This window comes from Lepidochelys kempii, chromosome 7, assembly GCF_965140285.1.
Source record: "Lepidochelys kempii isolate rLepKem1 chromosome 7, rLepKem1.hap1, whole genome shotgun sequence".
Taxonomy (NCBI): Eukaryota; Metazoa; Chordata; order Testudines; family Cheloniidae; genus Lepidochelys; species Lepidochelys kempii.
In genome coordinates, this window is record NC_136386.1 from 7,495,473 (window position 1) to 7,521,868 (window position 26,396).

The 26,396-nt window shown below is 43.0% G+C and overlaps 1 protein-coding gene across 2 annotated transcripts in view; it reads right to left on the reverse strand.

The window, feature by feature from the left end:
• LRIG1 (leucine rich repeats and immunoglobulin like domains 1) overlaps positions 1-26,396 on the reverse strand; it is a 128,053-nt gene that overhangs the window by 70,890 nt on the left and 30,767 nt on the right. For both annotated transcript variants that reach the window (XR_012159755.2, XM_073351038.2), the window contains exon 2: positions 3,172-3,243. Coding sequence is in view for 1 of the 2 variants with exons in the window: in XM_073351038.2 (XP_073207139.1) it covers positions 3,172-3,243 (72 nt within the window). In the remaining variant the exon portion in view is untranslated. The remainder of the gene's footprint in view (positions 1-3,171; positions 3,244-26,396) is intronic.

The following is a 26,396-nucleotide window of genomic DNA, read 5'->3' on the forward strand; positions in this document are numbered from 1 at the left end:
TTTGTGTGTGGGGGGGGGCGGGGAATTCCACAGTGAATCTACCACAGAACTTTCTTTTGGCTTCTCATATACTATGCAAGGTATTTGATTTCACATGGGCTTCCAGGTAATGCCAATAGCATATTAATATGAGAAGGAGGAGGAGGAAAGATTTTTTTCCCATTTTACAGGTGGAGAACTGAGGCACAGAGCAAGAACTCACACAGAGTCACATAGGAAGTCTGTGGCATAACCAAACCAATGCATAGTGAAGTCATTGCCTATAAACACCCCCCCCCCGCCCCCAATGGAGGTTACCCGTTTCAAAATGCACTGTAAGCGGGGTCCACCTTGTTTGACCATTAAACAAAAGAGATGTTAACATTCTCCTAAAATCTTCAAAAGTACCAGGGGGTGGGAAGGCAATACAGTCGTCACCATGCCACTATAAAAATCACACTGGTGAGTTCGGTTTGGTGTGTTTGTGTGTATTGTAAAGGACAAACCCAACTAGAAATCTGGTCACTTAAAAAGAGTTACAGGAAGCTTTCCTCATCTATTATTGGGAGTGGACTACATCCACACTGATTGAATTGGCCCTGTCAACACTGGTTCTCCACTTGTGAGGTAACTCCCTTCTCTTCATGTGTCATTATATAATGCCTGCATCTGTAATTTTCACTCCATGCATCTGAAGAAGTGGTTTTTACACCCACGAAAGCTTATGCCCAAATAAATCTGTTAGTCTTTAAGGTGCCACCGGACTCCTTGTTGTTTTTGAGGACGTTTTCAGGTACTTCACCTGCCTCCTGAGTTCCCCCTTTCAAACTGTGTGGTTTTACAATAAGTTTTTCTCTATCTAAAAAAAAAAAAAAGTCTCTCTCCCCTGTGGCGGTGAGCAAAGCTGGCAAAACACAAAACGGGAAAAGTAACTGACCAATTCTACAGTGACTAGCTGCAAAGTGCAGTCAAATACACAAAATAAACTGGAAATAAAATTTACATTGTGTGTGCACAGGCACACACATGAACATACTTTACATAATTTGGGCTTAATTCCCATTTACATCCATTGTAGGATCCCTTTAAATTGCCACAGGGGTGTAAAGGAGCTTTAATGTAATTGAGACTCTAGCCCATTTTCCTCCAATGTGTTTCAATTGTCGCCCTCCTGTTGTAGCACTGACTGGCTTGTAACAACAATATGTAACAACAGTTCTCTCACTTCAGTGTGATTTTTAATTTGGCAACACCCCTTTATGTCTATCCCAGTAAAGTGGCTCAATCAGAGGTAATGCTCCCAGATCTCAATTCTCGTCTTGATTCACTGAGAGACCAGTTATTGATGGGCTGAGGCTTGAGAAGGGTCTTCCTTTACTTTGCTTGTGCGCTGTATCCCTTTCCCCCTTCTGGGTGGTAAACTCTTCAGGGCAGAGAATCTCTTAGGGCTTGTCTACACTACCGCGCGGGGTCAATCTAAGATATGCAACTTCAGCTACGTGAATAGCATAGCTGAAGTTGACGTACTTAGATCTACTTACCATGGTGTCTTCACTGCGGTAAGTTGACAGCTGATGCTCTCCCATAGACTCCGCTTATGCTTTTCGTTCTGGTGGAGTACCGGAATCAATGGGAGAGCGCTCAGCAGTCGATTTATCGCATCTATACCTTCCGGATCGGGTAGTGTAGACAAGCCCTTACTCTGTATTGGTACAACGCCTAGTGCAATGGAGCCCCATCCTCACTGGGTACAATATAAGCAATAAGAATTGAGGTACCAAGCTTCCAATCTTCACACGCCCAGCTAGCCCCTGAGGTCATAGGCCTTCAGGTACTTTCACGTATAAAACCACCACCAAGCCACTGTCGTGTTAGGGTAACATTCAGTGACACAAGACTAGTGGGACTGGCTCTGTGGTTCTATTCTCTACACCCTGAGCAATTTAAGGCTTTCCAGAGTTTAATGAACTTGGAAGATGCATTATACAGAAACCATTTCTGCTGGTCTATATCTCTCCCTTTTACTCATTGTTGCTCTTATAAATAATCATGCTTGTCTCAGAGCACTCCAGCTCCTTCTAAGATCATGAACCTGTACTTAATAACCAACTGACTGCTCTGTAATCAGGAGGGCCACAGAAGATTAGGCAGGAGGAGAAGTAGCAGGTTCATCTGTAGGGTCCAATCCTGCAGGCATCAGTTAGACAAGACTCCAGCTGATGTAAATTGGTTTTGCCCACCTGAGGAAGTCAGGATTGGGCACAAGAGCCAATGCTTAATGAAAAGGGATGAAGGACAAGAAGAAACACACAATACCTACAGTGGCATTTCTAAAAGGAAATGTTTCCTCAGCTTCCCAGGGGGCATCAGAAGCTTTTCCAACAGAAACCAAACCTCAAGCATGCCAGTAATTTAACATTCTAATGAAAGACCATTACCTCAACCCACCACTGAAGACACTGAGTCACTTTCATTTTTCACTACCTCAAGTCAGGGCTCATGGAAGTGCTATTAGCATCTGACAATCAGAGCAGCAGCGTGGGCATTAACCAGTGAATGTTTACAGAGATCAGAGTTATGAGAGCCTTGCAAGTCCAGGGTTGAAATTCCTTCTAATAATATCATCTGTGATGAGGGGATCTTTTTTACTAGTACTCTATCCTTCTCCAGCCCCCCCAAAAAACATGAAACAAAACCCATCGTTTAGGTTCTCAAAGCAGACTGCAAACAAAATTTGTACTGGTTCCAAAAGCAATACAAACTCCAGTGGCAGGAAGAGACAGAGTTAAGTGCTTTCTTGTCCATTACACTACACCTTTGTTTCCTGGGAGATTTGGGTTAGGCTGGCATCAGATGTCACAGCTCAGTCTGTTCTGCCTTGCTGCAGGGATAGTCTTTCAGCAAAGAGTCGTGTGTGCGCTCAGGTGCGTTAACTGAGCTACTCCCACAGAGCCATGCATGAAGCAGACAGTGAGGCAAACACCAATGATTTCCAATAGCTGCATGCCAGTTTAATTGAGATGTTGTGTTCTACTAATTGACTGATTTACAAAAAAAGGTAGCACACAGGTACAGTATGAAAAATACACCATGTCCGATCTGCTGATCCAAGTCAACTAAGGGGTGTCTTGGGAAACCTCCGTGAGCCATCCTGGCAAAAATGCAATTAAAAGCCTTGGGAAAAATACTTACACTTCCCGTAGGTTCGGCAGCTCGGCAAAGGCAGAAGGATCGATCTCCGTCAACTTGTTGTAGCTCAGGTTTCTATTAAAATAAGAGACAGTGGGATCAGCAAACTACAGTCACTGTGCTCAGCAAAACCGGGTCATCTTAATTATTCCAGATTGCATTGTGAGATGATCTGCTATTTTACAAGAGCACTTAAGAAATCGGGTGGGGGGGGGGGGGGCGGGAAGAGAAACTTTCTGCTGAGTAAACAAGCCGAATACTTTGTTTCTCCTAGCAGAACATATACAGGTATTCCCTAGGTTTTCCCCCATTCATATTAATATATGCAGTTAATTTGTCTTAACAGGATACATTTAAGTTTACTGTTTTCTTTCTGGTTATTCATAACCAAGCTACTGATCACAGATAAACAGGTTATTTCCCTGTGAATTATATCAGCGAATATCCTTCTCAGTACGTACTCTACATTTTCTAACAAGGCTACATCCATCAATACGTCTGAATGGTTCCTTTTTACCATAGACTTTGGCCTGGAACTCACTATATGGTGTTGCATGTATTTCATCCACAATTGTGCCAAATTATTGGGAATGTGGTTGCGCAAACACTCACCGCCACTGCAGTGAATAACCCTTGGGCAGACTAGGATAATTAATGAACAACATTGTGTGAGAAAACAAATACACAGCACCAGTTCTAAAGAACTAAGCTTTGCGAAACCCTCAACTCCCCAAGTTCCATTCAGATTTTTCATCCCACATCTGCATGATCAGCAAACCCCACATTACAGGTAAAACCTGCCTGAATTCAGGTAAGGAGGAGTTACTGATAGAGTAAATGCTGATTAAAACCTAATCAACTAGCAATGTGTGAGACTCAAATGGGGGCTCATTAATGGGATGCAGGTGGTGTTGGTAAAAACATACAAAAGGAAGAGGCAGATAGCTGGGGTTATAGCAGGGAAAAAAGCAAGTGTACGCAGATGTAAGATAATTATGAGTGGCCTGCTTTAGTTTTACATCATTTTGACAGCCTGCTTTAGGCTATTATTCCTGCTACAACCCAGGCCTTTTGCCTCCTCTGCACGGAGGTCACATCCTCTCACTGATCTGGAGTTTGTACTGTCCATATGCCACCTCTGAATCTGACCCAAAAGGTTGATGGCTTAGGTTTAGATAAACCCCCCAAAATTCAGCTGCTCAGAATGCTCAATTGCTCGCTGGAAACGGTGTAATTTTTCCTTCACACGTGGAAAAGTTGCACTACTTCGAAAGTCTTCTTTGGCTAGCATGAAACATGCAACCTTCTGCAAATACCTGCTGTGAAAGAGGACAATGCCTATTGACAGCACAGTGTAGATCCTTAATAGCTACACTAGAATCTAGGTCTGAAATATCATATAAGCATCTATTTTAACAAAATATGCTGTCCTTTACGCGCCTACTGTCTTTTAAAACACTCAGGAGACCTTTAAATCAATACTAGCCTAGCGCAGATATCCATTTCACAATGAACTCAATGACGTTTATCTAAATAAAAGTCAAACTACAGTTTAAACCAAGAGTAACATTTGAAAGCCAAGTCCATATTCATAGCACAACTACAATTAAAGTGCAATTTGTCCAGAGATTATATTACAACTTTTTTTTTTTTTTTTTTTTTAAAAAAACCACAAGGCAAAATCAGGTTTGAGCTTGTCTGCGCCCTGAGTACAAACCAAAAAGGAGTGTACAACAGAGAACATCCTACAGGCCTGGAACAGAAAAAGAAAGCTGTCTGAGGCATGTTCTACACTAGGGAATTTTGGAGAAACATTCCTATTGGTGCTACCACTGGGTTAGCAGAAACATAGTCGAAGCGAAAACCTTCTTGGGGTGGATTGCAATGTACACTAAGGACCTCTTTACCCTGTCCTGACAGAATAAAGGGCTTGGTATAAATGAAAATATATCTTTCTACCTTAGATATTTATATGGCCCCCATTACTGTATTATCGGAGCACTTCACAATCCAATATATTATCCTTACAACCCCCTTGGAGGTAGGGACATGCCATTAGCCCCAATGTACAGATGGAGAACTGTGGCACAGAGAGGCTAAGTGATATGCCCACAGTCACACAGGAAGTCTGTGGCAGAGCAAGTAATTAAACCCAGGTTGGCCATGGGCTAGTGCCCTAACTACTGGATCATCCTTCCTCTGTGGCCAGCATCAGGACCTTGTGCAGATGAAGATCTGACATTGCAGAGCTAGAGACTGATACAGATAAAAAAGGTCTATGGAGCTTTATCGTCAATTCTTCAGAATCCAAGGGCTGAAACAGACTCGTGGTAAAGCATTTGTTTCTAAGGGTGTGTCTTCACTGCAGAGATAGCCTGCATAATCAGCATCAAGGTCTGCATGCCCGGCTTAGTCTAGACCAGGGGTCAGCGTCCACCCTGCCAAGCCACAGTCGAATTACCATGTCTTCACTGGCGGTGCTAGGGCTTCTGGGGACATACTGCATGGTTCTTTGCTTTGCAGTAAGCTGAGCTGCTCTATGATTCCTTCCCAGTGAGTTGCGAGAGAACGTGTCTGGCCTTTGGGGCATATGGAAGGAGGAGCAGGGGACGGGTGGGAAGGCACTGGAAGATTATCAGCACTGGCGTTATTTAGCCTGCATCCTCATTCCAATAGGTGAGTCACCAGCCCATCTGAAAGTAGAACTTGGGCTCTGAGTCATACCCCTGTGGGCCAGATAGCCCAGATTGAAAGCACCACTAAGCTCAGGTGGGAGGGATGTGTGTGGATGGGTGGGCTAGGGGCAACACCCGAGTAACAGGCTGGGCTAATTTTGCAGTCAACACATGCACTAAGGCTCAATCCTGAAAGCTGCTCCATGCGAGCAGACCCCTGCGCCCCTACCCAAGCAGCATACAGAATCAGGGACAAAGCCTGCAATCCTCCTAATTCTGATCAACTTGTTTTTGCAGCTAAGCAGCTTCTAAATTCATGAATGCAGCTAGCTAGCATAGTTTCATGCTATAACCATTATGCTGGTGTGGTGTGCTGTGTATTACAAAAATCACATTCCGCAAAGAAACCAAATCATAAAAATTTGAGGAGTGGTCAGTTTGGATGAGCTATTACCAGCAGGAGAGTGAATTTGTGTGTGTATGGGGGTGGGGGGGATGTGAGAAAACCTGGATTTGTGCAGGAAATAGCCCAACTTGATTGTCATGCACATTGTGTAAAGAGTTGTCACTTTGGATGGGCTATCACCAGCAGGAGAGTGAATTTGTGGGGGGGGGTGGAGGGTGAGAAAACCTGGATTTGTGCTGGAAATGGCCCACCTGATGATCACTTTAGATAAGCTATTACCAGCAGGACAGTGGGGTGGGAGTAGGTATTGTTTCATATTCTCTGTGTATATATAAAGCCTGCTGCAGTTTCCACGATATGCATCTGAGGAAGTGAGCTGTAGCTCACGAAAGCTTATGCTCTAATAAATTGGTTAGTCTCTAAGGTGCCACAAGTACTCCTTTTCTTTTTGCGAATACAGACTAACACGGCTGTTACTCTGAAACCTATAAAAATTAATGTTATAATACTTTCCATTTATAATGAACCTTCTATGCCAGGATTTCAAAGCTCTCTGCAAACATCAAACCACCCCTCTGACACAAGAAAGTATCGTCTCCATGTTACAGGTAAGGAAAGCAGCAGAAAACATTACAGACGAATATCACATGGGAAAGGCGGGGGCTTTCTTGTTTAGCTGAAACATCATCTTCACTATGTGACACACTTTGTTTTCCGAACAATGGTTGAAGGATAATTCTGAACTATGTGATCACAACATTTTAGTCTTTAGTCGTGAATGCAAAATATCTCTCCCCTGTGGGTATACTGGCCTTTAAAAACTCAGATACACTGCACACCTGGGAAGGGAAGGAGCTTCTGTCGTCTCGATCAGTGCTTCAAACACTTAAGCATGATGACATGAAAGCAAAGATCTCAGCAGGTTAAAGCTTCTCTTGCTCACAGGTTACGGTGACTAAAGGTAATTTTTTATATTGTTGATATGGTTCCAGAGATCTGAAGACTCTCAGAGCCATCACACAAGTATCTGGCTCTTCGTGTGTCATGATAGTATTTTGCCTATTCCAACCAGAACCATGGAATTTACCGACTCCACCCCTCGCTCCAGAATTTGGCACCAATATCTAAATTTGTTGGGGAGGGAGTTTGTTTGTTTGGTTTTCACAGGGTATGAAATACAATCTGAAAAACAGGAACCAAGTGTAAATCAATGCAGTGCTATCTTCTTGAGTCTCCAGACATCCTGAAACAATACATGTGAACCATCCCTGTTCATTACTTTAGGCTGCCAAATTTTGAAATCTACAGGACAATTTATATGTCAACTTCGTTAACTATTTCACTGCTGGACAGTGGCAGAAACATTCAGTTAATCATAATGTCCGATTATCCCTCCTTTGCATGCCTGCCTAGGTGCTTAAGTCTCAACTCACCCTACCGCACCTACCCAAACCTCACGCTTCCTGCTGACCTCATCTATTCGGTGCAGTCCTGCATTATCAATACAGAAATCTGCAGCCCATCAAACATTGAAAATATGGGGTCAGCGTAAAATAAATGGAATATATTAAACCGAATAGCACAGGAGCTCCTGTTCCAATTATACTAGTCATTTTCATAAGCTGTATTTCAGCAAGATCATCACTGTTTTAATTTACGTTAAGATGCCAGAGACTTTCTAGTCTGCAGCTCCAATAGCCCAAGGGGGGTTTATTCCAGAATTCAGCTCCTTGATACACAGTCTATGGCACTTCGGTCAGAACATGCAAATGCTAAAGAAACGTAGTATGATTCAGTAGGTAGGGGTACTACATTAGGAGTCAGGACACCTGGGTTCTGTTCTTGGCTCTGTCCTGCTGTGTAACCAAGCCGTTTCTCCTCCCTGCTTCTGTTCCCTCTGCCACCCTTTGCTTGTCTTGTAAATAAAATTGAGGTAGGGACTGTCTCATTTTGTACAGTGAGTGCCTAGCGCAATGAGGCTCTAATCTTGGTAGGAAGCTTCTAGGTGCTACTGGAATGCAAATAAAGGACAAGGAAGAGAATGTTCTGTGCAGTCTAAAGACTAGTTTAAATGTAAAAAAAAAATACAAAAAGCCATGGCTACTGTTTGTTAATTCACCATTGGCTTTGATCCTCTCCAAATCAACTTCACACAGAGCAGCAGGAGAAGATGAGTGGCATAGGGGTGCCAGGATCAGAAACACTGGAAAGACGTACCAGAGAAACGGTTCTCCAATTAGTATAAATGATCAAGTTTCTAATATACCACAGCTCAGAGCGAGCAAGCCGTTTGTTTTTCATGAGGAATTCCTTTGTCTAATGCCGTGCCTGAACCATACAATAACTAAATGGCTCTTGGGTTGGGCAAATACTTCTGCCATATGTTTTAAAATTTCTTATTACAAAAAAATCTGCACCCAGCATGCCCCTAAAGTACTAGCCAAGCTACCTGTGAGCTCTGAAGCTGCAACAAAGTAGCCTTATGTGAATATCATCTTCAGTTACATCATTTCATGTATCCCCAAGAAGCCAGAACCCAGTGACCACAAACTCCAGAATATTGTCTGGAGAATGAGTTCAGCCAGTGTGATTAGCCAGTGGGTTGCTACTACAATTCAGCTTGTGGATGACAGTCTCCTGTTGGAATCGAAAGAGGATTCTTATCAACCTGAGTTTTTTGTTTTTTGTTTGTTTTTTTTAAAGCTAGTTTGGCTTTATACGTTGTGCAGTACTCTGCAACCATGTTATGCTTTAGATTTAACTATTACAAATTCTTCATTTCTTCCTTTGATCGGCTAATCCAGCGATGTGCTGGTATGTAAACTTTGTCCATACCTGTCACTAAAGTAGGCATGATCAAGAATTGAGACTATGTTCAATTGATGCAGGAGGGGCCCTTCTATGTGTATTTGTCCATTGTCGTCTTTGAACCATCCAGTAGTATTTGCCTTTATATGAGACTGTAAAATGGCACTGCGGGCCACTGAACTTAGTAAACATGATTAAGAAGATGGCAGTGTATATTTGAGTTGGGGCGAGGAATCCTGGCTAAATAATCAGGTGCACATCCTAATTCTCAACCTCCCCCCATGCTCTTTAGGTGCCATAATGCTGCACATCCAAAGTCAGTTTTACCAATGAACGCCTCCTTTAAAGGGAGACCAAATGCCAAGGAGCTGCATGACTTTTCTCAGCCGGAGAATGCTATATAAAATTCTCTTTCCACACATCCCAAGGGGCAATCAAGGAGCTAATGCAGCCGCATTCATAGTGTGCTTTGTTCACACTGCTTACATGTACAAACCAAAACAAAAACAAAAAGCAAAAAACAACCCTTTCTTTCAAAACAAAAATTATTGGCTTGTTTGCCAGACAAATGAATAAACACACAAATGATTTCCAGCCTGTGCAATCCACAGCGGCAGCAGAATTTTGCTCAGTGCAGTGAGTTTCAGATCCGTAAGTCAAAGCCATTTATCTGTCAGTGAAGAACACTGTGTCCAAACTGTATCTGCACCTTGCAGTGACAGGCAGGAGAGGAAGGGAGAATGTCTGGGAACTCTTGTTACTGCCAGCTGCGGCTTTCATTAAACATTTTGTCAACCGTTGTCATAACACAACTTTTCACTGTTCATGCACAAAAGGAGCAGAGAGCCTTGAACAATTGAGCCCTGCAATAGAAATTCCTCTTGCTAATCTGTTGAAAGATAGCTGCCTAGTCCACAGTATATTGAACAGACACCCGCCCATTCCCAAATGTTTGCAGATGCTTTACCGCACAGCACACACTTGGTTGGAAAAGAAGCAGATTTACTTGGGGGAGGGATATGGGGGGGGGGGGGGAAACATGTTCCTGTTTCTGAAGACAAGCAACTGTAGAACAGAGCCTGCTTGAATTTAAACCAGTTCACAAATTCCAGAAAAGGCTGTGGAATCCCCTTCACTGGAGAAATTCAAAGTTCAACTTACTACCCATCTAGCAGGGATAATGAGAGGTAACAATACTTTTTCCAGCCCCCCAAAAATGTCAACAGCTGATATGGCCTAAGAATATCTTGGAGGTGTACTGCGGGGTGGAGGGTTTTTCAAATTTAGCTTTAGACCACTTTTGTGCCCCCCCCCCAACCCAGGCAAGCCAAGCACCCAGTTTGCTCCCCTGCTATAAATTAGAGCAGACTAGAGGCTGTTGTAACTCATGCAGATCCTGACAGCAGCACTTCATGGGACGATTTGCAACTGAACCAGATTTACCAATCTGTGTCTAGAGATAGTGGTAACTCAGGGGAGCCACACAAGCCATCCTCCACAAAATGAGGGTTAGGAAGAACTTTTTCCCACTGGGCAGGTTATTCCTTAACTGCTTTCTGCAGCAGAGATTAAGTGTCTTGTACTGTCAGAACAAGGATATTGGAACATATGGACCACTGGTCCAACCCATTCTGGAAATTCCTATCTTCTAAACTTTTAAAATAATCATTACATTACAACCTTATGCATCTCATTTTCAAGGATAAAATAAGTCAAGCTCCTTCAAAAGTTGTAATTTCCACAGTCATGTGTATATATATAGCAGTTTTTCTTTATCGACTTTTCAATGGTAACTAAGTTTTTCAATCTTCCAAATGGCCTCTGTCAAGCCAAGTCCCAGACCCATGCATTAAAATAAAATACACTGTGTAGATGAATCGTATCACTTCCAAGGGTCTATATTCTCCTGTGTTCATATAAATAAGCATAACTATACAAAGCATGTCATCTTGATGTATTTTGATCCACATTAAGCATTTTGTAAGCCAGGTCAGCTCTGAAAAGTCACTGTTCTAAAAATCAGGCTTGTTACATAATAGTCTTTAAACTCTATTCAGGAAGGAAAAATACTAAGGGTTTATCTATGCAGCAGAGTTAACTGGTCTGCACTCAAGTTATTTCCTTCATGTTAGCCTTCCTTGAGTAAGAACAGTCACCATGCAAAACAGCATTCGAGCTGCCATCCTTCCTCTGGTTCTTAGCACTGCAGTAAATTGAGCCACTCCATGAATTATTTTGCAGTGTATTATGAGGGAATTATTAATTACTGTATGAAGGTAGAGCCTAGGAGCCCTGGTCATACATCAAGACCCCACTGTGATGGGCACTGTAGAAACACACAAAAAGATAGTCCCTGCCCCAAAGGGTTTCCAGTCAAAGTTTGCCTGCCCTTTCTGGGTACGTGGCTGGAAGTGGGGTTAGCCTGGCAACACTCCATTCAAATTGGTCTGTGCCAAACACTGACATTAGCACAATCCATGTGACCCTCATTTCGGAAAAAAGAGAGGCTGATACAGAGCAGGTGAAGCGGGGACAAGTAGGTCAGCAGTAGCTTGTTGCCATGACAAGCACAATATGCTTTGCTAAGAGCACGCCAGCTGTACCTAGAGATGGAGGAGTGGCAACAGCTGGGGAATTGTGGGAAGACATTGGAAGTCCAGCAGCATCTGAGTGGCATTAACCTGCATCCACAACTCAGAGCATTCAATATAGCAGCTGACAAGTTGTGTTCACTTGAGCGTTAGCCTATACCTTCCCTCTTGCCGGCCAACTCGACTTAACAGCAGCTTAAATGCACCAACTAGACTTAAATGCACCACACCTGAATGAAGGTTTTTGTGAGTCAACTTAAGGGCAATGCTTGAGTTATAATCATGAGTTAACCTTTCAGTGAAGACAAACCATAAGAAGCCATCCAGCTACCAAACAAGTGCACTGTGAATCTTTCTAAGCAATGACTAACAATAATACTGATTAACGGAAATTAACGTAGAATGATTACCAAAGAAGCAATACCTGTTGCAGTTATATTCCGTTATTAATAAAAATCTTCAAATTCTAATTAAAAAATACAGCTGGAATCCAATGTACTGTACTACAATATAACAACACACAGTTGATATTCACAATTTAAGAAATTATGAAATATCTTCAGCTTATTTAAGAAACTTTAGGGGACAAGTCTTGGGCTGAGTTTTTCCCCTGCCACTTTGCATGTGCAACTGTTTTCACCCACAAGAGAAGGACAGCACATATTTGGCATGCAAAGACATTGGTGCATGCAAATCCAGTAAGCAATCACCAGAACTGTGTGATCAACTTGCACAATGCTTGAGGCAGGCTGGAAATTTTAAAGAATCTAAAACCTATCAATTCTCCCAGAGAGAAGGGGAAAATAAAATGTTCAGTGACTTACAAAGACAAAAAACCCTTTTGCTAAATAATATCAAACTACAGTTGGTGCTTCTAAACCTAAGAAAACCAAGTTCTTAGATGTCACTTTGTTTCTTTAAAAGTACAGCATCCGGTTATTTTAGGCCCTGTTAGAGTATGTAAAAACACATTTGTATAGAACTCAAGATCTCGAAATTCCTTCAGTTTCAACAGTCTTAAGCAAACTAGTATGGATTGTTTTCACGGATATTATTTTTAGAAGTGTCCCATTAAGTGATTCCCCAAGCATTTTAAGGAAATTTCTTTTTAAAAGAATTAGCATTAACATAAAAATAAATTTCAATCTATGTGCAAAGTTTCTGAGGATCTCCGAGGTTTACAAACATCTACACTACAGAATTAGGTTGGCTTAATTAACATTGCTCAGGGCCGTGAAAAAATTCACATCCTATGTGATATAATTAAGCTGACCTAAGCTCCAGCATAACCCTGCTAGGTGGGCAGAAGAATTCTTCCAGTGACCTAACTACTGCCTCTCAGAGAGATGGATTTGCTACAGCAACAGGAAAACTCTTTCCATCACGGTAGTAAGTGTCTCTGCTACAGCTGCAGTGAGTGTAGACATACCCTGAATTTCAACTTTCCAATGAGAGAGATGAATATATTCTTATTTCACAAAGGCTCGATCTTATTCCATTGACAGCAATGGGAGTTGTGTCATTCATTTCGAATGGGAGTAGAATCAAGCTCCAAATGAGAAAACTGAGGCCTGGTCTACATTAAAAGGTTAGGTCAACTCAGCTACATCACTTAGGAGTGTGAAAAACCCACCCCCGAGTGGTGCAGTTAAACTAACCTAACCCCCCAGAGTAGACAGCACTGAATTCTTCCACTGACCTGGCGACCACCACTTGGAGAGGTGGCGTACCTACACTAACGGGGGGAACAGGCAGCGTCCACACTACAGTGCTACAGCAGAGTCGCTGTAGTGTTTCAAGTATAGACAAACCCTGAGGTATAGAGACGTTAAGCGATTTGACAAGCAGGTCAGTGGCAGAGCCAGGAACAGAAGTCTGGCCACCTGGTTCCCCTTCTATAACCATTAGATTACAGTGCTCTGCTGAAACTTAGGAAATTTACCTTCTGGTGATATGAGTGGCCTTTCCCTGTATTTTAGTCCAGCAGGGATCTGGGCCTATAGCACAAGTGAAGAGAAACACTGCAGAGAGTGAAGGAGGCATGACAATGTATTCAGCAAAGCTTTCTCCACTTCTAACAAAATAACAGCAGCCTCTGCAGTTACTGCAGCTATAAGACATCCTATTAGGAATGCACGCTCCATTCCACAAATGACAGTGTAGTCCAAGGCAGCTTTGAACAGCACGGGGGAAATATTACCCTGGTGACACCAGACAATTGCTTACTTGTAGCAAATAAAGTGAAAAATTGCTGGTTCTCTTAATCTGCACTGCGTAAAGGAAATAGAGAGTCTATCGCTCTCTAAGAATACACTGAACCACCACTGGCAAGAACTGCACCCAGAGCAAAACTAATTTAAGAAGGGGAGAACACTTAAATAAAATCATTTATATTTAGCTGTACCCTTAGAGGCTGCTGGTTTTGCCATGCATGACTAGCTGGGAGATGGGAAACGAAAATGGGAGGAGGAGCATTTTTTTAATCCACAAATGAAGTTGAAACCATCTTTTATCTACCCTCTGTGCCTATATGGAATGCTCTGTATTTGTTGTTTTGTGACACTAAGTGGCATTTTAATTACCAAAACAAGGCATGTCCTAAAACCAAAACTTGCTTGCCATATATACACAAACTTGTCATGGTGACCAGACAAGAGATTTTTTTTCCTCCCCAGAGAGATTTCTGTAAGAATATTCTACCTCTTGAAGGCAAAATGTGCAGTTTGGTGTCTTGGGTTTTTTTAATTATATTACATAAATTAGTCCTAGTTCCACTGGCATGCTTCTTACATGGATCAAGGTGAAGGAAGACTTTTCTAGCAACATTTTCAGTTAAGGATCCCCACTGTGTATTTAACATACTAACTCAATTTATTGAGGATTAAGAACTATGTAATATACTGTACTTGTCTGTCTTTTAGCATAATTGCTAAACCTCCATTAACCAATATTTAATACAGAAGCGGCACTGATAAATCAACATTAAATATGATTTACTGAACTACAAGTTAAAACTCTGCACTCCAGCAAAGCAAATATTTTCATCTGTAAAATTGTGCAACTCCATGGCTGCTCATTGATAAACGATCTTAAACCTTTTGGTTTTTTGGATGTGCAGGGGGTTGGAGGAATCAATAACGATAAGTTCAATTGCAGAGAACCCAAAGCTTGTATCACAACCTTTCCAAAATCCAGCTGCAGGATTATTGGTCGAGTGCAGATGGGGAGAGTTCAGAACTCCCTGTTCACTGTTCTATGGTTTCAGATAACATCTCAGGTCTGCAGCCCTTCACTAACTTCCAACAGCCATATTTTAAAATAAGCCTACTGCTAGAAAATGATGTGTCCTGCACTTCCCAGGGATTCAAATGCTTTCATAATGTCAATAAAGCCCAAGCATTTCTGGTAGCTTCAGAATGTTTAACTAAAGCTTTCCCCGCATTCCACACCTCCGTTTATTTGTCAGAAACATGCATCTAATAAATGGGTCACGGGGTCCAACTTCCAGGGTGTAGTTAACAAGTGCCACCGCTGGAGCATCTACAGTCTCCCAGCACGTAGGAAGCTGTGGAAAGGGTTTATAACATTCACGGCCCACTCCAGGTGCTTTTAAGTTGGCCAAAAACAAAAAAACTAAGAGCAAGTTTGCAACATTAAACCAATCAAGTAAATGACAAATTCTCCATCTGCTTTTCTGATCCCACCTTCAATAAAGACGGGGGGAAGTTGGTCATAATAAGCACCGTTTTACATCTCATGGGCTCCTTTGGAAGGAGACTGCACCAACCTGAGATGTGAGGTATTCTTGATTTATCAACAGGAGCTGCGAAAATATGCCCCTTTCACTTTGGGAGGGCTGTCCTACAAGCAGCATCTAGACTGCAAACTAATACCATGGGGCATGAATAGTCACTGATTAAATTCAAGTGAGGACAAGGCATTCAACACCTAGTTTAAAGACACTGTTCTCCATTCTAAACTGGACCTCTCACCCCAAGAGCCATTAACGTTGTAACTAAATCTACAATCTACTAGAGCATCGATTACTCCTGAGCAATATTACTCTTGTACTCACTTCTGCCAAGCAGAGCTGAGGTTACTACTCAGTGAGCGCCTGTGGGACATGACTGTGCGTTAGCCAATCCCTTTTCCAGCCACCAAGTCTGAAAGGCTCTGCCCGGTTCTGTGAAAGCCAGTCCAATCAATCATTAATTCTTTGCAGAGGGCAGAGAACTCGTTAAGAAGGTGTTTACTCATCTTTTCATTCTCTCTCTGTTCCTATTAATAGTTAATCTGCCCCCAAAAAACACATGTGACTTGGAAAGAGCACAAAGGGATATTTATGCGCTGGTTAAAACTAGTCAGGCAAAAAACAATCTTATAAAAACAGTGGGCATATATTTCTACTGCAGCTTCAGAATACAAGTGCAGCTAGTTTGCTGTGCCTCTCCGGCGCTTGCCACTTGCTTTCTTAACATAGCAGACTAGTTTTACATCGCTTCCTATCCTCCTAAAACTGACGGGAATAAAACATAATGGGTCACCATGTCCCAGAGCCAGCCATTGTTCGCTTTCAGCGCCAACCAAGACCGGGCATGCCAACTGATTCAGCAAATTGATGCTTTCTCTCATGCACACTTCCAACACACAGCTAAGACTGTCAGACACCCATCTCAATGTGAATTAGTTTTAATTTTAGTTGCATCACCATCTTATTGGCTCCACTACAGCGTCTGGTTGTAAGAGATTAGACAAAACAGCTATCTTTGCAAACATCTCCTGATGTAGAAATTTGCTTGATCAGACCCTCAAGCTCATCCTGGTGTTCCTGAAAAAGGTGCCCAGAGCAGGGAAATAATACAGGTCTCAAAAAGTGCCTGGCTCATTGTACAACTCTCTCGGTGGAGGACAAATCCATTCCTGACTCCAGGAAGGATCGGCTTATACCCAGCAACATACGTTTTAGTTACCCCTCAACATTAGCATGCATCTTAAGACTATCCGTCTTAAAATTAAGCTAGACAGCTGGACTTTCCGCTCCACTGCGCAGCCTGTCAGAAAGATTTTCGACGAATCTGAAGATCTTGCTGGCTGACTTGAGAAAGATTGTATCTATATTGTTACGCAATAAGGGTGAAGGACTAATATGCATAGCATAAATCACAAGTCAAGAGCATTGCAGGGCACAAAGTCTGGATCTAACCCTCTAGATCAGAGGTCCCTAAACTGTGGCACATGGAGGAACATCCGGGTCCCTGTCCCCTGCTCTGCTCCGGTCCTGCCCCCAGCTACATCCCTGGCTCCCAGCCCCAGCCCCAGCCTTGGCGCATCACTGCTCCTGGCCCCACCCCCAGCCTTGGCCCCTGGCCGCAGTCCCACTATCAGCCCTCTTACCCCGTCCGCATTCCCCCCTCCCCTGGAGCCACAGCCCTGCTCCTGATCCCAGGGGAGGGGGAGGCGCATGATCCTCAAAAGTTTGGGAACCGCTGCCCTAGATGTATGAAATCTACAGCAGACAGCTCTCCATGTTTGGTTTTAAAATAGTACTTTTTAAAAATTTTTCAACAACAAACAGTATTTTACGGGCGAAACATGCACATTTTGTGCTAAAAAAATTGTAAGCTGGCAACCTTCAGTAAAGGTATGTGATTTATGTAGGCACACCCCCTCTCTTCTTTTGAATAATCAATGTCCAATGGTAATGCACTTTCATTCCAAGCAGTTTTATACCACCAATAAAGCACCAGGCAACTTAATGGATTTCTAACCCCAAATTGGTAGCTGTCATGCGTCCAACTGATTCAATCTGTTCATTTTTAGAGGAAGCTCGGGAACAAAATGCTAGAAATAAAACCAACAACATTACAGAAATAGATAGAGAGAATCAAATGCTCTGCCCCTTTACTTAAAACTGACCTTCGATGGGTTTTAATTGACCTTCACTGTGGAGCAGTTGCTTTATAAAGAAAATGCTTCCATACAGATCACGAGAGAGAAAAATAAAAGCCAGATATGTTAGTTTATCTTCTAGCACAAGCAAAACAAACCTATCATGAAGTTATCTTTAGCAAGACCTGGAAAAAGCAGCCTTTTAGAGTCAACTGAAATTTAAACTAAACTATATTATACTTTAGGTTCCAAGTAGAACTTTCCTGCTAGATAAAAGTATTTTCCTTGCAAGTAAGTGAGCCAATAGAATAGTTTCAACTTCTCCCACATTTTCCAACATCATAAACTATAATGCCAGCCTATAGTACCTGGTAAGAAGAAGATTATAATACACTTCAGGCAATCAAGAGACAGTGGCTCACACCACATAAACTCAAGGATGCACTGCAGAAGTTTCCAAAGGGTGGTCCCACAGAGCACTTGCTGATGGCCACACAGGCCTGGCTGGTCATATACTGCTTAACACATATTAAAATACTTCCCTTACATTTCTTTTCATGTAAACAATTGCTCTAGTTACCATGGTTGTGATGTGGAACTGCAAATGGAATGGACATTCGTCTATCAGACAATTTCTGTACCAAAACGTGCCCCTCACCCTCTGCGCCAGCTGGCGTACTTGACACTTTGAGTGAAGTCTGCAGTAAGACTGTCAAAACACTGGAAAATTATATCACCTATTATCCAAAAAAGTGAACCTGGTGAATGCTAGCAACAGGGCAAGCACGGATATCAATAGGGCTCCGCTGTCTTCTGCAGCTTGGCAGAGCAGACATGAGTGAACTTTCGGAACCTCTTTTGCACTCATAGTACCAAAACACCTGCGTCGCTGCTGGGAAACAGGTACAAAGATTTCTAATCCAGAGGCAGCCAGAGTCCAAGCATGTGACACACAAAAGCCACAGAAGCTTTAAGTCTATTGCTGATTTCCAGTCCTCCTACCACTGCCAGAAACTGGGACTGAACGACTGGGGATGGATCACTTGACAAATTGCCCTGTTCTGTCCATTCCTTCTGAAGCATCTGACACCAGCCACAGTCAGGATACAGGATACTAAGCTAGATGGACACTGGATCTGACACAGTATGGCTGTTCTTACACTGTTGCTCTCATTTAACTTACACACATGTGTGTGTATATCTGTGTGTGTGTGTGTATATTATATATCCAAGGTGAATAAAGAAGCATAGATATAATTGGATATATATAAAAAAAACACAAGTACACCCACAATGAGATGGTAGAAAGGTTTTATCACATGAGTTTGGAACACCTGTATTGCTCATGATCGGGTTATGTAGCTCATCCCAGAAGAGTGTCAATAAAAACCTTTATAACACATTATACCATCTTATAATGCCACATACTTTACAGAAGAACTATTTTAGAAATGTTTGAGAGTTTTAAAGTTTTTATTGGTACTATTTTTAACTCCTTCCTCTTATAAAGCCAGGCTCCTTTAGTAGCATGAGTCAAACTGTAAAGGACTCAGAAAGAGACAAAAAAATATAGCTAATAAAATTTTAGAAAGTTCTTAGAATGAGCTTTTCTACCTCTACTAAGGTCTGTTATCTCAGGGGCTCCCAGGACTAGAAGCAAGAGCTGTATGCATCTGTTTCCAATGGTATAAAGCTGCAACTTCCAGTTCTCATGCGTCACAATCTCCAACCCTGAAGCACTGCAGAGGTTTGGATTGTTAGGAGGAGGTGGACATGGATTAGTGGGGCAGGATGAAGTTAGAATCATAGCGTTTAAGGCCAGAAGGGACCACCAGATCAGAGTCTAACCTCCTGTACATCACAGGCCACGATCACCCCCACACTAAACCCAACAACCAAAATGAGACCAAAGTATTACAGCCCACAGGAGATTGAACTATTGTGTGCCCTGGGCAAAGAACAGGAGGAACCAAGGTGCACCAGTGCCCGAGAAATGATTCGTCAGATAACGATGGGAAGTGACCACACCCACACTCTGCAGAGGAAGGCAAAAAAAGCCCCAAGTTCACTGCTTGACCAGGGAAGAATCCTCCCAAGTTCACTGCTTGACCAGGGAAGAATCCTTTCCCGACCCCACATAGGACGATTAGACAGACACTATGCGAGCAAGAACCAGCCAGCCAAGCACCTGAGAAGCTGAAGTGGTCAAAGGTTCATGATGGATCCACTTTATATCACAAGGTTATCCTCACAACGGGTATTTACACTCTAGATCCCCCCATCCTGCAGAGCACTTAAGCATGTGCTTAACTGTAAACAGCAGGGTGAATATCATGGCAGAATCTAAGGCACTCTAGGGGAAGGGGGGAGGGTAATAAGAGATGAGAGATATGTGGAGCAACATTATGGAGAGACTTGACATGGATGAGGAATATGAAAGGAAGCCGAGGAAAACAGGAATTGGAGCCCATGGCCACAGTCCTATGAATGGTCAGACATCCAGGAGGAAGGGAAGGGAAAATTTCTAGCGCTTCTATTCAGAGCTCTTCCATGGACCCCTTTCTGTGTGACCTCAAGCAAGTCATTTAAACCAGAACTGGTCCCTAATTTTAGACACCCTGGTCCTGATTTTCACAGGTGCTGAGCACCTACAGCTCTCACTACTTTCAGCCGAGGCCATGAGCGCTCAGCACTTCTGGAAAAAAATAGTCCCAAAGTGTCTAAATGAGAACATTCAAAAATTGAGGAGACCAAAATTAAGAGGCCACTTTTGAAAACAAAGCTTTAACCTCTATATATTTAAATGTTCACATCTGTCAAATGGAGAGGATCCTTCTCAGAGGCATCATGAGACTCAAGTCATTAATATTTGTGAAGTACCTTGATTGGCTGCAGTACAGAAGCGTAAAGAAAAAAAGAACCACCTATGGAACCCATTGCCACATGGTATCATTGAGAGCACAAACTTAAGAGGACTTAAAAGCAAAGATCAGACATTTTTATAGAAAAGAAAAAAGACACCCACATACTTTAGGGCATAACCAACCAATAACCTCCTGGGGTAAAAACAAAACGTTGCCTTTGGGTGAGTTATTACACAGTCATCCACTATAAGGTTTTCTTTGATCTTCCTCTGAAGCTTTTGATACCAACCACTGTTAGAAACAGGGTACTGGGCTAGATGGCCACTGGCTCAGCTGAATGTGGCAATCTGTATGTTCAACTGTATTTTACATCTAATTTCCAAGCCTGTTTCGTAGTGCAGCAATGTCTGATTAAAAACATTTTTTCAATCGGTCACTGTGAGTGGCATATCAAGTGAAAAGTTTCGAGGATACTCTGAATAGATGGACTTTCACTACAAAGCGTTTTGTGACCCACTGTGTGAAAGAAGCTGTGTAAAAACAAACTGCATTGCAGGGGGGAGGAGAACAGACTGCAACAGGGACCATATAATACAACATTTCTCTAACAAAACCTACAACAAATATCTCTGTAAAAGTTAACTAAGTGACACTGAACCTTCTCCAGAATATTGTATAGGAAACAATACTGCAGAAAAGACTGCTTGATTTAACCTTTTGTCCACACTATAGTAAAAAACAATACGACACAAGTATTCGGCTGATGTTAACAATTCTCCGGTGTATTCTGCAATAGAACTGAAGGAGAGAGATCAGCTAATGTAAAGGTTCTCCCAAGTGCTTTTGGAGAAATAGTTGCCACAGTGGCAAACCTAACTAATGTAACTAGTCTCTGTAAGATAATAATACTTTACAATAGCTTGTCTCTCTGTTCCCAGACATATAGCAAGTTAAAAGGCCACATCTCAGCAATTTGTCAGATTGGTACCAGCCTATGTACTATGCTATAATGATGATTTCTTTTACTAATAGGACAGTATCACTGAAGGGAAGAAAAATATCCAGGCTCTACACTAGAAAGTGCTGTGTCATACAAGGCTGACTGTAAAACTGCCCTGTATTGTTTCAAGCATCACATTCAAAACACCATTAACAGGTTAGTTGTATTTTAACAGTGTTGCTGTGTGCACCACCTGTACTAACTTATTAGGGGGGTTGCATAAAAGCAGTGTGCGCCAGTGAAAAGATCTTTTATTCCCAGGGGCATTTTACAAATGGAAAACCTGCCAAGATCTCTAGTGTCAATATTTGTCTGGGGCTGTGCAATCATGATTGCATAAACTGAGGCAGGTTTCTCCTCACCCCCCCCCCCTCCCCATCCCTTTCTCCTGTTTGGGTAACTTGTCATTGCAAAGCCCTGAAACAGATTTATTTGCAGCTTGAATGTCTTTCCTTCTGTTATATCCAGAGGGAGCGGTCTACTATTATCATCTGCATACTTTGGCATCAGGAAACCCAATATCTCAATCTTAATAGGGCTCAATGCATTTCACTCTATGCTATGTCAAACAGGTAATGATAGGAAATGAAAGTTCCTTAATCCTCAGTTTCCCCTTAAAGCTAAACTCTAAGTAAATAACCTAAAACTTAGAATCATTCACAAGCATTATCAAACATCCCTTATGTGTGATCTGATTAACCCAGGCTCATGAATCTCGACAGGGAGAGGGGTAGAAATCTGTTGTGTATCTGGCACATCCACATTAGGTTTTTAATGAAAAAACAAAGAGACAAGCCTCAAAAATCATCTGTCCCAGAGCAACAAATCCACTGCTTATATAAACCGGAGGCCAAAATAAAATATAACTACTCTTCAGATGACCCCAAAATATTTGGATTTAAATATACTGAATAGGAGCCTGAGATGCATCATCAACACATGTAACACTATCACAATCAACCTTGTTAATCCGAACAGGTATTTTGCCATTTCCTCATTTAACGCAGATCATGCTAACATAGTTCAATGAACTGCAGCTTTCCCGCAAATAACCAAACCCTGATAAAGGTTTCTATTTTACTATAAACAGACAGGGTACTGTGCATGTTTATGGGTTTTAATTGCTATGAGAACACATAAAAGTGTCCAAACAGGGCAGCCTATTTACATGGTTACACATTAACTATCATACACTCTAAGAATGGTGCTATCTACACACTTGGGTTCAAAGCAACCCTTATAATCAACCTTATAAAGCTGTTGCTTAAAAATGCACCATTCCCAATTAATTATTGTATGCAATAAATTACAAAGCCCTATGTTTACAAAGGTTTTCTATGTGGTTCCTGTAGAAAAGAGTGAGCTGCTTTTTGGCATGTACTCTTTACATTTTCAGATCTTTATTTTCTCTCTCCCCCTTGTTAATAATTGGACACCTGCCCGTATGGTAACGCAAGAGCGGTGCAATGCCATGCTGGAGAAGACAGATACACACTTTTCCTTAGCCAGTGAGACAGACAGACAGACAGAGGAGAGGTGTAAGTAAATGCTGCTAGGAAGTTTTGGTGAATCAGTCATTATAGAGACGGCTGGGAGGAAATTTTAGCAAGGTTCACAGGGAATTGTGTAAAAAGAAAAGGAGTACTTGTGGCACCTTAGAGACTAACCAATTTATTTGAGCATGAGCTTTCGTGAGCTACAGCTCACTTTCGGATGAAGTGAGCTGTAGCTCACGAAAGCTCATGCTCAAATAAATTGGTTAGTCTCTAAGGTGCCACAAGTACTCCTTTTCTTTTTGCGAATACAGACTAACATGGCTGTTACTCTGAAACCAGGGAATTGTGTGCACAAAACCCTTAACAGGATTTCCATGTACGATTCTCGGTGTACTCCCACCGGGAAGCCACTCCTCTGATATTCACCAGAAATAGAGCCCTTCTCACATCACAAGGCACTTTTATTACCTCTCAGATACAAAACAGGAGGAAAAAATAGGCTTGCTTGACATGAACATGAGATATTGGTACTGGACCGGTACTCAGAAGACTGGCCTGCTACAAGCCTGTGGGCAATCCCTTTCATCTCTCTGCCCCTGAGTTTCCCTATCTGCAAAATGGGGCTTAGTGATACTGACCTACCTTTGTAAAGTGCTTTGAGACCTGATGAAAGAGGGATAAAAGAGGAACAAAAAATTATATTACTACTACTCTTAAAAACAAGCTGAACTTGTCTGTAAATTGCACTTGAAAATAGTAACTAGGCCAGCTCACTATGTAGAACATTAGATATTCCACACATCATGGGGGGGGGGGGGCAATCTACTATCCAGTACCCAAAGGTAACTGACATAGCATGACTGTTTTATTGACATTTCTGTAATGCACTAAAGTGACTGCTAAGTTTTTTTCTCAACTACTTCTAGATGCTCATTTTTTTCCTAGCTGTTGATTGTGTATTGATTCATAAAATAGCAGTACATGGGTGGAGAGGAAAGAAAGATGTACAAATAGAAGTGTTGTCCAGCAGGGGTGGGGAGAGAAGTTAAACCGAGGGCCAAAGAGTCTGAGAATAGTTAGGAGTTGATCAAATGCAACTATTTCATAAAGTTTCCGGTACGTTAAATGAGCTTAGACAGTCTCTGTTCTTTGCTCTGAAATCCCTACGTTCATGGTAAAGTTACAAATTAAAAACAAAACTAACAAAAAAAACCCACCACTGAAATTCTCTGAAAGAGGCACCAGGATTTCAGCCATCAAACGGGGAAGCTCTGATTTTTTTTTCCCCCCCATGTATGCACTATAGCAGATGCACAGATATATGTTCAGAAGTGTGCAAATGTAAGGCCCGATGCTGCAACTGCGGCTCACCCTACTAGTACCTTCACAAAGGGTCTCAAGCACTTAGTAAGTGCTAGACCAGGGGTAGGCAACCTATGGCAGACATGCCAAAGGCAGGCACGCGAGCTGATTTTCAGGGGCACTCCCGCTGCCTGGGTCCTGGCCACTGGACCGGGGGGCTTTGCTGCTAGCCTGGGGTACCATCCACCGGTCCCGCTCAGCCCGCTGCCGGTCCCGGGTCCTGGCCACCGGTCCCAGGGGCTCCGCTGCCGGCCTGGGGTACCGACTACGGGCCCCCTGCCCACCGGGTTCTGTCCACCAGCCCCGCTCAGCCCACTGCTGGCCCCGGGTCCCAGCCACTGGTCCCAGGGGCTCCACTGCTGGCCTGGGGTACCAGCCGCTGGCCCACTGCCAGCCGGGGTTCCGTCCGCCAGCCCCCTCAGCCCGCTGCCAGGCCCAGGCCCCAGCCACTGGTCCGGGGGGGGCTTTGCTGCTGGCCTGGGGTTCCATCCACTGGCCCCACTCAGCCGCCTGCCAGCCCCGGGTCCCGGGCAACAGTCCAGGGGTCTCTGCTGCCAACCTGGGGTCTCAGCCACTGGCCCGGGGCTCTGCAGCTGGCCCCAGCCTGGGGCAGCAAGGGCTGCCGACACGGCCAAGAGGGGGCGCAGCTCAGCATGGAGCACGTGGATTATTATTACCGGCATGTGAAACCTTAAATTCGAGTGAATAAATGAAGACTCGGCACACCACTTCTGAAAGGCTGCCGGCCTTTGTGCTAGACAGTGTCAGTGAGGGCTGCAGAATCAGACCCCTCGTGACTTTTGTCCTCCTGGAGACAGATAATACCATCGCCTTGTGCTCTGCCATAAAGTCTCCCTCGAAAGAGATTTTCCACACTCACTCCTAAACCACGTTTCCCCACAGCATGGACCAGTTTCAAAACAGGCTTGAAAATCCATTCACAGAGCTTTTGACCTACAACCTTGGCTTCCCTTGTCATTATGTCACACAGGAACAAACAGCTTTCAATTAGTTACCTCAGACCATCTCGCACCCCCCCCCCCATGCCTGCCCATGTTTAACAACCCTTTCCCCTGCCCCCTACCCATCCCCCACCTCCTTTTCCTGCCTCCACACAGTTCAGACAGACAGCAGGCCCTTCACACCTCCCTACTGTAAACCTGTCCAGAGCAATTACCCGGTCTCAGTTTAGATAGGCCTGAGAACACACTTCTGCCTAATTTATAGCTGCACAGCCATAACAGCAACAGCAGGCTGGCCTTGGGGCTGGGAGGGGGAAAAGCTGCTGATATAGTGGAACAACATAGGAAGCACAAGACACACATGTACAGCTACTTACTGGGCTGAAGGGCCAGAGCCAAAATTCCCTCCACAGACATTAAATACATAGCTGAAAAAAAAACGTTGTAAAAGGCTGGTCACAGCAAATACCACGAGTCAACTTAACGAGAAGGGCTGAGGGGACTATTTCCTTGGAAATCTATAAATCGGGAATTGCTTTACTGCTTTGAGGGAGAGAGATTATAAAGGCCATTTAAAAAACAACAACATTCCCTTCTTCAATCACCTCAGCCAAACTCCCCTGCACACTCTGTTGTGTTTATTTTATCTGTACCCCATACGCAAAACAATTCTGCGCTCTGCACTGTTTCCCAATCTCCTCACTTTGACCCTTACCCCAAGTGAGGAATTAGAAATCATTGCCTTTTTTTTTTCTTTTTAAAGCTAGATTTCAAAGTTCAAATCTTTGCTTGGCCTGGGAGGAACCAGGTGCATCTCACTGAGCAGTGAGTGTTGTGTGTCCCCCCTGACCCCTATGCAATCTTGATGTGAGCGTTACAACTCCTAGCTTGAAAGCCTGCCTCTTGATATTAGCTCTGGAGCTCCACGGTGGCATACCCGACGGCAGCCATGGTACAGGCTGCTAAAACTTATTGCTGAGACATAGAACTGTCTGTCTTTATCCAGTGTAACTGGAGGATCAACAGAAACTCCTCAGAGGCAGTAGGAATTGGGGGGTGAAAAGGTATTCATCTTGATGAATCCCAAGGCATTTTCATCACTGGGACATTCTCCAACTCAGGATAGGGAAAAGAAAATGCCATTAGAATAAAATACATTCATCTTTAACCTAAAT